At 42.3% G+C, this 14,375-nt stretch overlaps 1 protein-coding gene across 3 annotated transcripts in view; it reads left to right on the forward strand.

The window, feature by feature from the left end:
* The window catches only part of MCC (MCC regulator of WNT signaling pathway), a 276,051-nt gene that overhangs the window by 146,873 nt on the left and 114,803 nt on the right, over positions 1-14,375 (forward strand). For all 3 annotated transcript variants that reach the window (XM_039239740.1, XM_039239741.1, XM_039239742.1), the window contains exon 2: positions 9,217-9,330. In XM_039239740.1, the coding sequence (XP_039095671.1) occupies positions 9,217-9,330 (114 nt within the window). The remainder of the gene's footprint in view (positions 1-9,216; positions 9,331-14,375) is intronic.

Below are 14,375 nucleotides of genomic sequence, written 5' to 3' on the forward strand. Positions count from 1 at the left end.
GAGAATACACAGTGAGGAGCCGTTAACTCTACACACCACAGAAATGAAGTTAAAAGAAGAGAGCTCGATTTTTTTTATTTTTGAAGATCAGTTAAAGTAACTTTTTCTCCCATGTTCTGTTTGTTTAGCTTTGTACCTACACTGCAGTATTTTTCTCTTTACCTTGTAGGGTGTGGAAATAGCTGGAGATTAATTTACCTCTGATAACTTCCTGGGTCTGATATCAGTCTTCTATTTCTCAGCGTTGGAAGTTTTAAAGAATTGATGTCCTTTTGCCTATGCTAATGTTGCAATTCTATGTTCCCCTCTTATGAAAAGAACTCTGTCTGAAACCTTCATCTCAACAGTTTTGTGGGTGTCTGGAGGGTCTCAGAAGGGCTAGGATAGTCTATTGCAAATCAGGAGGCATGGCAGTTGTGAGCCTCCAGGATTAAACAGACCTGGGTTTTCATTCTAGCTCTGCCACTTCCTAGTTTGACAAGATGCTGAACTTCTAAGCCTCAATTTTGACCTCTTTAGATCAGAGCTAACAACAAAGCATACTAATAAGGCAATGTGAAGAATGATTGAGCAAGTGCCTCTTACATGCTTAGTGTAGCTCCTGTTGGTTATGATGTAATTTTACAGAAGTCTATGTTCATGGATGGGGTACGTTGGAGGATTTCTTCAAAGCTGGGATGTCCAACCTTGGATACCTCCCCTTTTTGAGAGCCATCTCTTTGACCATTTATTTGAGACAATGAAAGAGTGGCTTTGGGGTGTGGCTGCCTTCGAGGTTAGTACCTGGGCCCTGCTTTGTGATTTAGCACCATCACCTATGTCAAGCACCCTTGGATGGGGTCAGTTTTTCTTCTATGAATGATACTCTCGTGCTAGTGTTGAAGAGGACTTAAATGCTGTTTTCAACAACTGAATTTCAACAGAGGTTTAAAAAGTAACTTGGGCCGCTGATCTCTTTTGGTGAAAGTATCAGGTAGAATGAAAGACAAATAGCTGATGCTTTCTGAGTTGATGTACAGCAGCAAAAAGTGATTTCCATGCAGTGAGCAATATCATAGATTATATTTAATGAGTTTTGAGCTTCAAGGCCACGAGCAACCTTTATTGAAGTTACTACACAGCAGGCGCCCCTAGCTGGAGTTCTAGCAATAAATTGGAATGTTCCAGTCCTGGAAGCCACTGAACAGGCCTGATTGTGTCCATCTGGGAGGGAACATTACCCTTTTGCCAGGGATTTCTTTCTTTGTGTATCTGAGTTATAGCCCTCGAGATGTGGGGAGTCTTGGAGTGGAAGCTGAGTGAGGCTGCTTTCTTGTGTGCAGATGTCTTCTGCAATTTCCAAGGACAGGGCTGGGATACACACACTTATTCACTACCCGGGAGCTCCTGGATTGCCATATGGGAGAGTGGGAAAGGAAATGAGGATTTGATGAGACTTGTTTCTCTGGGTCTGTTTCGTTTCTTTACAGAAAGGGAATTAGACTAGATAGTCTTGATTTCCCTCGCCAGCAGGAAGGTGGCATGATTCTGTGTGCTCTTTCAGTTTCTAGGAGAACGTTCTTTGCTGATCAATTCTATTTATAGTGAAGCTTCTTATATGGTCAGCTTCAGCAGATTGTTTCTGGGACTAGTGGGCAAATAAAGTACGCAAAGCCCCAAGTACACAACTCCGCATGGGGCCTGGGCAGGTGAACGTGCCAGGAATACATGCTTATAGGTGTAAAACCAGAAGAATCATAGAGACCGTCTGGTACAAGCCCTTCTCAGAAAGATGGAAAAGCACAGGAAGTTAAAGTGATTCTCCCAAATTCACACGGAGGCCAGCTGACCACCGGCCCCAAATGTCATCACTGCTGCTCGAGGGCTTGCCCTGACACCTCCCCCTGCTCCTCCCATCCCCGGCGATCCTGATCCTGATCCTCCCTGTGTCCCTGCCCCTGCCAATGCATACATTTGACCTCTGGCCTCACATCCACCCACCCACATACATGCACACACACAGACATAAGCATATGCATCCTACGAGCAAGGTTGAACAGTGATGTAATGATTTGGAAGTGCCAGTGAGGCCCATAGCAGAGATTAGAGCACCGAGTGCCTGTGCATTAGCCTCTCTTTCACTTTTTATCAGTTTTCTGCCCCTGGCTGATTTCCTGCCCCATTCCATGCCTGGGTTTCCTCATTTGTCAGCAGATAATAATATGTGTCTCCCAGCATTGTGGCAAGGATTAAATGAGATGCTGCATGAAATGCACTTAGCCCAGGTGGCGGTTCCCAAGATAGAGTTCTCAAAATATTTCTCAAGATTGGCGTTGGGGTTTTGACCCTGCCCGTTCTTCTGTGGGACTCTGCAGCTGATTCCGTTGGGTAATGTGTAGAAAACAGAACCTGCCAAAAGCGTGTATGTTCAGTAACGTTTAGTTGTGCTGGTTTCTTCATCTTTAATGAAGAAAACCGTTCACTAGGTGAAATAAGTTGGCACTACCTGTCGTCATCACTCAGACCTGAGCAAAAACTGGGTATGCCTTGTATTTGGAACACAGGTAGCTCAACTAGGACAGAATGGCAATTCCCATCATCTTGTAGCAGAAAGGAAATAGAGGTGCCTTGGCAGCGAATGACTTACAGAAACACCTCAGGTAGCCAGAGCAAGTAAAAAAGAGAACAGGCACGGTTCGCCCTGGATGAGCTTACCTCCCACCACTGCGGGGAAGGCCACCTCTGCCATCACACCGTTAGTGCTCCACGGTGCCTGTGTCTGGATGGAGATTCGGAAAATGAATTCATTCCTCTGTCTCAGGGGTGGCTATGGAAGACTTTGGCCCCTTTGAAGACAGTGTTGTTAAAGAGTTGACCAGAATCTCGGAATGATGGGTTAAAATGGCAGACATAGAATTGGGCAGCCTGGATTGAGGCCCTGGATCCCCTTCACCAACTGTGGACTTTGGGGAAAAGTACTTGTGCCTCAGCAAACGGGGAATCCTGGCTTCCCTGCAGGCCACAGAGCTGGAGTGTGATGGCAAAGGTCCGGTGGGCTGATGCAGAGCAGAGTGCCGTGAAAACTGGACAGGGTGGGGACATGCTTGTTGCTGTTGCCAGTAGTAGCAAGATGGAGAATCACCTTACAATTGTACATACACAGTCACAGTAATGCTCCTGGGGACTCCTTTGAGTCACTGGGCTGCTGGCTTAAAAGGGCATCTGAAGAAGTGTGAAGGAGCCCTTTGTCACATGGCTGATGTGTAACAGAAGCATCTATCCACGTAGCCCGGGAGGAACCACCAGGAGGGGCTGTCACAACGGCACTGCTAGCTTGTCCCCCAGGCCTCTGGCGTCTCTCCGAGACTAAGCAAGCCTGTTCTTAGAGCTAGTTGAACGATGAAATATTAGCGAAGTAATGTTTCATCCAAAAATAACAACCATTTTGACAGTTACCTTGCAGTCAAATTTCCAGGTGGCTTAGTTTCATTTGGATACACACTATAAACTGAATGTGAGGCAGATCTCAAAGCAGCCTGGGGACTTAGTGTCTCATATCTCCAGAACGATGAGGTAGGTATGGATTTATATCCTTCATGCACTAGACCCATATTTGTTTAGGAAGTGTCAAAGTCCCATCCTCACCTTGCTTAGGCCTTGGGTAAAAATTTCACAGAGACTTAAGAGAGTTGGCAGTCAGTTCCTTAAGATAAACTTCAGGACTTGAGCAGGATCTGACAAAGCAGCTATGGTCTCTCAATCCTATGCTGATACCCATGAGCAAGTAAGCTGCTCCATGACAGCACCGGCTTACTCACCTGAGTGTCCCGATGACTACCTTTGGTGGGGCTTAATCTGGGAAACTTGTTGACTTGAAACTTGTTGACCTAAAATTTGGCTGGGAAAGGGGAAATGTGCCTTTGTTGACTGCTTACCTGGGTCCAGACACACGGTGTGAGTTATTTTTTTTTTTAAAGGTTATTTATTTATTTAAAAATTTTATTTATTTCTGAGAGAGAGATAGAGACAGCATGAGCAGGGAAGGGTCAGAGAGAGAGGGAGACACAGAATCCAAAGCAGGCTCCAGGCTCTGAACTAGCTGTCAGCACAGAGCCTGATGCGGGGCTCTAACCCACGAACTGTGAGATCATGACCCAAGCCAAAGTCCGAAGCTTAACTGACTGAGCCACCCAGGTGCCCCTATTTATTTGGGGAGAGGGGAGAGAGAGAGAGAGAGAGCACGAGCGAGCGCATGCAGAGGAAGGGCTGAAAGAGAGGGGGTTAGAGAGAGAGAATCCCAAGCAGGCTCCTTGCTGTCAGCACAGAGCTCAACACAGGGCTCAATCTCATGAACTGTGAGATCGTGACCTGAGCCAAAATCAAGAACCAGATGTTCAACTGACTGGGCCACCCGGGCACTCCTCTGCAAGTTATTTTACAGATGCGGTCTCATTTGTCTCTATGGCAACCTTATAACAAAACGATTAAATAAACTATCTAAAGGTAGTCCACCTACAAGTGGCATAAATGACATTTGAATCCAGGCTTATATAATTCTTTATGAATTATGATTAGATTGACCCCATTTGCCAGAATACTTCAGCATAATAGGGCCAATACAACAGAAGTCTGGAGTCAGCAGTCCAAAGGTGGTAGGAGCAACTTTTGGCTCCCTGGAGTGTAGACCTCATCTTTAAGGATGGATGCTGGGGCTCCATCTACCACATTAATGGACCCCAAGCAGCAAGGATGGAGGAAGAAAAAAAAGGTATGACTTCTCTCAGAAAGATTTTCCTAGAGTTCCACATAATATTTCTGCTTACATCTCATTGGCTAGAACTATGTCATAGGGCTACTCCTCACTCCGTGCAAGGGAGGCTGGCACCTGGGATGTTTCAGCCAAACAACACCATGACCACCCAAAAACTGGGGTCTTGTTCCTGAGAATGAGGAGGAGAATGAGTTGGGAAGGACACTAGCACAGACTCTGAACATTATATTTATATAATGTTATATATGTATTATATATATATATATATATATATATATATATTTCCCTTTGGTTAGTGGAACATCTTCTTTTAATGGTACTTTATGGGTCATATGTCTGAATCTCTGAGTCAAGGTAGGGGACGTTTCCAAAATCAGAAAATCAGTAAAAAGATCTCAAAAAAATGGTATATTTTCCTATTAAAGATATTTAACAATTTTGGTTACTTCATTAAATGTATCTTTATAGAAGTAAAACCCACTGTTACTCCTTTTAAAAATTAGCTGAAAAGGTGTGCCTGGGTGGCTCACTTGGTTAAGCATCTGACTTTTGATCTCAGGATAGTGAGTTGAAGCCCCATGTTGGGCTTCGAGCCTTAAAAACATTCACCCCAAAAGACCTCTCTGCTGCTTATTTTTTAATACTTGCCTTGGCAGGACGTAGGTTGTGTAATAATACTAGTAGTTTTGCTCTCAAACTCTCTAGCCTTTGAACTTACAGGTGTATCAGAGGGCCTGCCAGAATGAAGGGGTGCAAAACCCAAAAAGAAGGGAGGTCAAACTAGCTTTCAATTACTGAGTTCTTGGTGGGGGAGGGGTTTTCTTGTGGCGACGACTTAGCGTACCTTGCGCTCAGCCATCAGGCAGTAAGGGGGTGCCATCAGCCTGATTCTGAGCAACACATCTCGTGACTTGCCTGCTTTGCACATTCTGCCTCCCCGCTCTGTAGTTAGTTTCTGTTGAGTAACTGTCAGCAACGTTAGGGAACACGTGTGTATTATACTTTTTTGTTGTTTCTAAGTTTTATCTTCTATCAGAAGAACTGGTTGACGGGGAAAGAAGATGCAGCCAGGAAGAGAAAGAACCCTTCACAGTTTTTATGCTACAACCATCATGTACAGAATATATAGCCATAACCTTTGTCTCTTTAATACAGAAACCTCTCTTTAAAAAAACACTTGGGGCGCCTGGGTGGGTCAGTTGGTTGAGTGACCGACTTTGGCTCCGGTCACAATCTCAGGGTTTGGGAGTTTGAGCCCCGCATCAGGCTGTCTGCTGTCAGCATGGAGCTGGCTTCAGGTCCTCTTGCTCCTCCCTTTCCCCTGTGCGTCCACGCGTGTGCTCTTCTCTCCAAAATAAACAGTAAAAAGTTAAAAAATAGGGGCACCTGGGTGGCTCAGTCGGTTAAGCGTCCGACTTCAGCTCAGGTCATGATCTCGGTTTGTGGGTTCGAGCCCCGCGTCGGGCTCTGTGCTGACAGCAGATTTCAGATTCTCTGTCTCCCTCTCTCTCTGACCCTCCCCTGCTCACGCTGTCTCTCTCTCTCAGAAATAAATAAAAACAGTAAAAAATTTATTTAAAAAATTTAAAAACAATACATATAAAAATTTTAAAATATTAAAAACTTATTAAACAAAAAACTTAAAACTTATTAAAAATATCTCCCCAGAAGTTTGAAACCATCCAGAGTCCACCACTAAAGCATTAGAATGTTTATTTTCCTGTTACGTGTTTATTTCTTTTATATTCAGAGGGAAATATTTTTTATAACGTTTATTTATTTTTGAGAGATAGAAATAGAGCACAATGGGGGAGGGACAGAGAGAGAGAGAGACCCAGAATCCGAAGCAGTCTCCAGACTCTGAGCTGTCAGACAAGAGCCTGATGTAGGACTCAAACCCACAAACTGTGGGATCTTGACCTGAGCCAAAGCCAGCACTTAAGCAACTGAGCCACCCAGGTGCCCCTTCAGAGGGAAGTACTTCAGGTAAAGTTTTCATCCACATAAAAAAATGGAAAATTCTTGTCACATATAACATATAGTGGGGAAAGGTCACTGGTGGCCTTGGTGCTACTGCTGAGTTATCCGTGGGATTTTAAGTGAGCAAGTTAATCTCTGGGTTTTAGGTCCTCACCAGCAAATGTGGAATGGGAGACGTCAAGTACCCAGGGCCCTTTCCCCACTCAAACAACTAGGATTATGACCCTTGAGAGAGTCTACAAAACGTATGTGGTATCTGTGACTTCTTAATTTGGAGTTTATGGAAAGATTCCAGAAGGTGTAATCACCGTAATTAGGTGCAATACATGCATCAACCCCAAACTTATACTCTTCCCTAAGAGAAGAGTCTGTCACCCACATGGATTCCTAAGGAGTTTGTAACCCAAAGAAGGTGAAGAACAACTCGTCTACTCTCGTTTCATGGACAGGCTTCTTCCATCCAGGAAAGCAAAGAGATTTGGCCCACATGCACATCGTGTGGATCTTTCTAGCAATCTGGAGAGCTGATAGGCCCAGAGGTGTTACCTGCTCCAAGATGGGTACCCTCTCTGGTAGGTGTGACCCATCCTGGACCCTCTCTGCCACTACTCTGTGTGTCTCCTCATCTGGCCCAGTTTATGAAGTTAGCGTGAAACTTTTCCCTCCTAATTCTCCCCTAAGTACTTCAGGTTGTCCTTTCCCCAGAAGTAGGAGGGAGATGAGGGGGAGAAGAGGCATGTCTAGGCTTATACAGTTGGGATCTCTGTTTCCTCCTATATTTCTTAAAGAACATTTCAGCTCTCCATGCATTTTACCCTTCTCGCCAGAGGAGAGGTGGTAAAGCCTCTCCCAAGACTTGGCAGAATGTGTAACAGACCACAATGTCTGATGCTAAAAGAAAATCCTCAGATTGACAGTTCAGAGGCAGAGGGGGAAACCCAGCTGTCTAAGGGAGTGAATTTGAGTCCCTCTCCACCCTCTTGAAAGCAGAACAGCCTCAAAAAGATTGTACAATGGGAACACTGTGGTATTTGTGCTGAGAATTCATCATACAAAACCTTGTATCTGAAACCCAAAGTGACCTTTTTCTGGGCAGCCCTAGCCCTACACGAGAAGGCAAATACCACCACATTGCCTGACATTTTCTTTTTTAAATTTCAAGCATTCCTAATTTCAAATCGGCTATTGATCTGTTGGTTTGTGGTCCTGATGCAATTAAGTGAAGTCACATTGGCTGCTGTGCTAGTCTAACGTAAACAACTGCTTTGATAGTCCGGACCTTGCCCTGTACATCCTTGTCCCGTACTCCTCCTCACCCCCCCCCTCCTCCTACCAGCCCACATGCAGTTGCAGAAAAGCATTTTCAAAAACCTGCAATTAAAATCTTCAAAGTTGAGCTGTGTACCGTCGTGCTGTGTCCGTCTTTAAAGGTCATATTTATGTGCTTACTCCTTATTTTAACGCCCTCTTGGCAGAAGCTACTAAAAACTTGCAAGGAGGAAGGGTTTGTTTTGATGGTAGCCACTCACCCAAACGTGGTGTGGAATTCAGCTGGGGAACCGTCTGGGCTCCCCCTGGAACTGGCAGTGAATACTGATGAGAAGTAGTGACTCACGGGGCAAAGAAGGTTGAAGGGTATTGCTCTGGGATCAGTGTGTTGAACAGACCTGTTTAAGCCATCGGCCTGCAAGGCCACAGAGGGCACACGCGGTAGCTGTTGGTGCAGCTGCCACTCAGCATTTAGAGCTTGGATGTTTAGTAGATTGAGATCCCGGAAGTGCAAGGTGGTACTGCGTGCTGCTGTGCTGAAGAACATCACTTGTAGCTCCAGTTAACCTGAGGCTGTTGGCTGGGGACAGAGATCTGTAAGGGTTCTTTCTTGATCTTTTCCAAGTGTCAGTTATCAGTGTTCTGGTCCTGCTTCTGCAAGAGGGCCTGCTTGCCCAGAAGTGGCATCTGGGGTGGGGGACAATGAAGAAAGATGAGCTGGCAAGGACCACTTTAGGAGGAGACCATCTGAAAAAAAAAAGTCTCCCAGTTTTTTTTAATACTCAGCCCCATGGTCTGTCTGTACACGCAGCAATAGGGGTGATTGAATTGCCCTATTCACCTTTCATATTTTCCAAAGGTAAAAGCTCAGTTGGTTCTCCTTTTTCCTTGCTGCTCAGGCTGAGAATCAGGCGACCCCACACGAGCTCGTAAGCTCATCCTTGCTGAGTAACTCAGTGAAAGCCCTGAGAGTGAGAAGTTTTGCTCTCTGTCCTGATTTGGTCACCAAAACTAGGTCCTGCAGCCCACATGTAAATCTTCTCCCTGTTACATTTAGGGTGACCATGTAACCTGGCTTGCCTGGAAGACAGCTGATTTAATAGCACCCATTGGAGATGATGCATTTTTTAATACGATCACACTAATTACAGGGAATGAAGGAAAGGAACGAGTTTCTGCCAAAGGATCTAACCTTGTGCTCCTTTCTGTCACCACAGCTCCACTTGGCAGCCCTGGCATCACTCAAGGGAGATATAGTGGAGCTTAATAAACGTCTGCAGCAAACAGAGCGGGAACGAGACCTTCTGGAAAAGAAATTGGCCAAGGCACAGGTAAGGGATCTGGAAAGTTTTTTGAAACGTTTGCATTTTTTATTTTAAGATAAAACACAGAGGGACTCAGTCAGTTAAGCATCTGACTCTTGATTTCGGCTCAGGTCATGATCTCGTGGTTCGTGGGTTCGAACCCAGCATTGGGCTCTATGCTGATAAGGGAAAGCCTGCTTGGGATTCTTTCTCTCCCTCTCTCTCTGCCCCTCCTCCACTTGCGCATATGTGCATACGTGCTCTCTCTCAAAGAAACATTAAAAAAATATATCACTGAAGTTTGTATGTCCCTAGCCAGCAGAGTTTATTGTTGCTCATTTAAAAACCATAGGTTTTCTCTGAATCTCTTAATTTATAGGTTTTTCTTCCATTCTTTGTTTTTTAATTAATCTGTTAGAAACCTGGCCATTTGACCTATAGAGTTTCCTACAGTCTGGATGTTGCTATAACTCACCCATAGTACAATTCACCACATTCCTCTGTCAGGTGGAATGGCAGGTGGATCCAGAGGCTCAATCAAGTTCATGTCCCTTTGGCAAGACTGAAGAGAGTATTTTGTTTTCCCCTGGGAGGCACATAATGTCATTTGGTCTCATTTACTGTGATGTTAGCTGTCATTGATACTCAGTGCCTATGTCCACTGATTCACTGATTTATTAGGACTTAAAAATCATGATATTTTAGTTCTGCCGTTTCCCATTAATTGGAATGCTTTTATAGAGACATGTCTCATTGTCCTTGATTTGTTGAAACCAAGATTCATAGAGGAAAAGCAGACTACTTCATTGTTCTATTAACATTCTTCAAGATCACTAATTATCTGTAATCTTTTGAAATTACTCAGTAGTTTTTAAAAATATTATGAAATTGTAGATTTAAACATACTTGGGTTTTATTCTATTGTAATTATTTTCCTTGCAGAAACTCAAATTATATTATCTTTGGCCAGTATGAATGTCTTCATGTTGGCTTTGAGTCCTTTGACATGAACCTGGTAGTTATTCTAGACTCACCTAGTACCTTTTTTTGTCCCAAATCTGGTAGTGACCACTCCCCAAGCAGCTCTTGTTTCTTTTTTCACAAAATGGTATTTCAATACCACAGGCTGGGTGCTAAGGGTTCTTATTGCTCCTAGGTTATTCATTGTTTTCAGGCTTCATTTATTAGACACAGCCAAGGAATTTTTTATTTCTTATTTATTTATCTCCACATGTATATGTATATGTAAATTTTAAGATAAAATACCTTAGGAGTTCATACTAATAGCTCCAATTTAAATTCAGACTACAAGGCACTTTTTATGTAGCTTCTTATATGTTTTATCTGTATCTCCTTCCTTTTGTACTAAGAATCCTGGCTCTTAAGGCTACAGAGGATGATTGGATTAGAATATTGCATAATTACTTATTTGCTCCATACCATAGTATACATGGTCTGAGAATAATATTACTATCATCATAACAAATTTAGCCCCTGAGAAGAATTTAATTTTTTTTTTTTTGGTTGCATTATGCTGTCTTCACTCTTCCAGTTACTTGCAGTTGTTTTCTATCCATTCTGCCTGACCATATGGCCATTGCAACTCATGTCCTTCCCTTCTAGTCCTCGTTTAGTCTTCTACAAGTAAATATATATTTAATGTTTACTATGGTCCTTGTGTCATGTTCCTCTGTTTATTGCCTGAAGCTTATTTTCTAGTAGATTCCTCAGGGAGTGCTCAGGGGAATAATCTTCACCAAGTTCTTGCTCATTAGTGACAGTGTGTGTATGCCCTTTGTACTCGAAAGGCATTTCTGCTGGGTATAAAACCGTTGGCCTATCTTTTCCATACTTGATTATGTTTCCACATTCTTTTATTCAACACAGAGTGTTGCCCTCAAAGTCTGATATTACAGCTTTCTTTGCATCACAAGACACTTACTCTAGACATCCATGGCATGGTTTTTCTTTATTTTTTTAAGTCCAGTAATTTTACCAGAGTAACTTTTTTTTTTTTAAGATTTTATTTTTAAGTAATTTCTACACACAGCATGGGGCTGAAACAACTGTGAGATCAAGAGTCACACGCTCCACCAACTGAGCCAGCCTCAAGCACCCCTACTAGAGTAACTCTTAATCTTAATCATCCTGGTTTGATATTCTCAGGTTTGCTGTGTATTCTTTTGATTATCTCTTAATATGCTAATGTCAGGGAAGTTTTAAAAAATTATAGAGTTGAATATTCTGTTGTCTTGCTTTGATTTTTGTCTTCAAGGATGCTTATTATATTTATGTTAGATCATTTTTGCCTGTTTTCAGTATCTCACTATCGACATCCTGTCTCTCCATTTTTACTTGGTTTTTCCTGTTATCCATCTAAAGTTTCTTTTGGGGAATAGCATGTTGTGTTTATTCTCTCTAGTGTGCCTTCTAGTTTAGTCTTTATTCCTGAAATGCATTTTTATTTATTTCTAATTGTTGCCTGTGTTCTGTTACTTTGAGTTTTTTAAATTCTGAATTACGTTCTTTCCTGTCTTATGTCATTGTATTTCCCTCAAGTCTTTTGGCTTATTTTGAAATAGTAGGTTATTGTTTGGGGCTTTTTTGAGGGGTGGAGAGAGATGTTCCATTTTTGTGGCATGCTTCCATGGTATTAGGGATATTATTCTACTCTTTTTTTTCTTCCTTCTTATATAACTTTATATGGAATTTGACTTCAGTACTTTACCATTTTTCATTTTTATGTGAAAAATAGTTTCCTTAAACTTTTAGAAGGCGGGGTTTAAGGTGGTTTTATAAGCTCATAGAGCTTAGTCTTCTTTTGTTTTCATTTTGTCAAAAATATGGCAGCCTGCTTTCTGATACTTCGTAGCTATTTTCCCCTCACCTACTTCTATTTGGATCTATTCCTTCTTTTGTCTCTGTTTCCCCATCCTGTTCAGTCCTCCCCCCTCCCCTTTCTTTTATTAAAGTTATTTATTTATTTTGAGAGGAGGGAGAGAGAAAGAGGGAGAGAGGGAATCCTAAGCAGGCTCTGCATTGTCAGCACAAAGCCCAATGTGGGGCTCAGTCCTGAGTACCATGAGATCATGACCTGAGCTAAAATCAAGCGTCAGATGCTCAACTGACTGAGCCACCCAGGCGCCCCCCTCCTGTTCAATCCTGATCCCACTATCAGCAGTTTCTCTTCCTAGAAGCAAGTCCTAGAACCAGTCTTATAAGTTCTCAGGGACTGGCTGCTTTAGATCTTTCAGATCTTACTATGGATCACTTCCTCATTTACTCTTGGCTCAGGCAAAACCTCTCCAGTGTTAGCTGCTATTTTCTAATTGGCCTTCTTCACTTTCCTGTGTATACTTACTGGTTATTGTGGAGTTTTCCAGTTCCCAAGTCCACAACCTTGTTGTTTTCCTCTGCTTCTGCCCACTCAGATACCCTTCCGGGCTCGTGGGTGGTGTGAGTTTGTCCTTGCCTGGTTGTATTTTGTTGTTCAAGAGGATACCTTGCCTCCATGCTTTAGTTGTGCTGTGTAGGAGCTCTATTTTCACGTGGGAATTCAAGAAAGATCTAAAAATCAGGCTGCGACAGTCATTGGTCTGGATGACCTGTGGAAAGTTTTGAAAACTCCTGTCTCATAATCGTAGATTGTTTGAGTAGGAAGGAAAGACCCTTTATACTTGAGATCATCTACTTCCACATTTGTTAGGCATCCCAGAGAGGTTAACTTGCTTAGTGAAGGTCAAATGAATAGCTTAGCACCAGAGCTAAGACAAAGTCCCCAGTGTTCTTGCCTCATGTAGGATGTCATACAGATAAAAATTGTCAGTTTGTACTTAGATGAAGACTTAAAATATTTTCCTTCTGATTGTAAAAGTAACAAAAATATGAAGGGAAAATTGGAAAGAGAGCATTATAATGTTTCAGTAGTGGGCCCTGGTGAATTAAAACATGTTTTAATGCTTTTTTGTTTGTTTCATAAGGGTTTTTGGAGGGGGGAAAGATTACTTTTGTATTAAAGAAAAATATAAAATAGTGTTAAGTGACCAGGTTTTCTAATTTACAACCATTCAAAGTCAACTATTGTTAATAGTTCTTACCAGTGAGTATTTTTTTTAAGAGGAAGAAATTGTGAAAGCTCTTAACTGGAAGCTGACATGTACCACAGTCTTGGATTTTTAAAAGATGACCAGGAGGGTATTTATTAAAATTTAAGACTACAAAGACAGAGCATCTTTTGCAGAGGATGGTAGAGAATAATGGATCACCATTTTCTGTGCTAGATCAAGGATTGAGTCAGCTCCCTTTTAACTTACTTAGGGTTAAGATAATGTTATGTAATAGTTTTTGGTGGCTCATTATTTCCTAGTCCCATTAATTGACTCCATCCTGTTTGCATTCTTACACAAATATACTTAAAAATTACTCTCTGTTCCTTCAATGGAGATGTCTTTCCAGTTCAGATACTGGGACCCAGAAAGAGAACATGAAAAAAAAAGGTCAGACTTGCCAGTCTCCTACCTGTTATAAAGTTAAGATTTATGCAAGAGAAAATAAGAACAGTGAAATAAGAAGTGTGGCTGTGCCACACTTCCTGTGTTCTATGCCTTGGTGAGTGATTCATGTTTGAGGCTTGACCAGATTGTGGAAGAGCAAGTTCATGCACACATTTACGCTCTGTGGCTTTCGTAAGTTTTACCAGCTCTCTAAATACTACAGAACTATGACTAAAATGTAAATGGTGGCTGTATTCATCTGAAATTCTCAAAAAGAGCTTTCACATCTGTTGACTCACTATTGATGGTGACACTAGAACTAGCTGAATAAAAAAAGGCTTATTATACATGGTCGTAAAGTCAACCTGCCAGTAGTTTTAAGAATAAGGAGACTATATCAGTGTGATGGGGAAGGCAATGTACTTCTGTGTTCATTTTCTATTGTTGTGTAATAAGTTACCACCAAAACTGGCTTCAAATAACACACATTTATTAATTCACAGCTCTGTGCATCAGGAGCTCAGGTATGGCTTAACTGGGTTTCCTGTGTGTTTGTTATCAAGGTGTTGGCCAGAGGTG

The sequence above is a fragment of the Hyaena hyaena genome, unplaced genomic scaffold (genome assembly GCF_003009895.1).
Source record: "Hyaena hyaena isolate Hyena2069 unplaced genomic scaffold, ASM300989v1 scaffold_160, whole genome shotgun sequence".
NCBI lineage: Eukaryota > Metazoa > Chordata > Mammalia > Carnivora > Hyaenidae > Hyaena > Hyaena hyaena.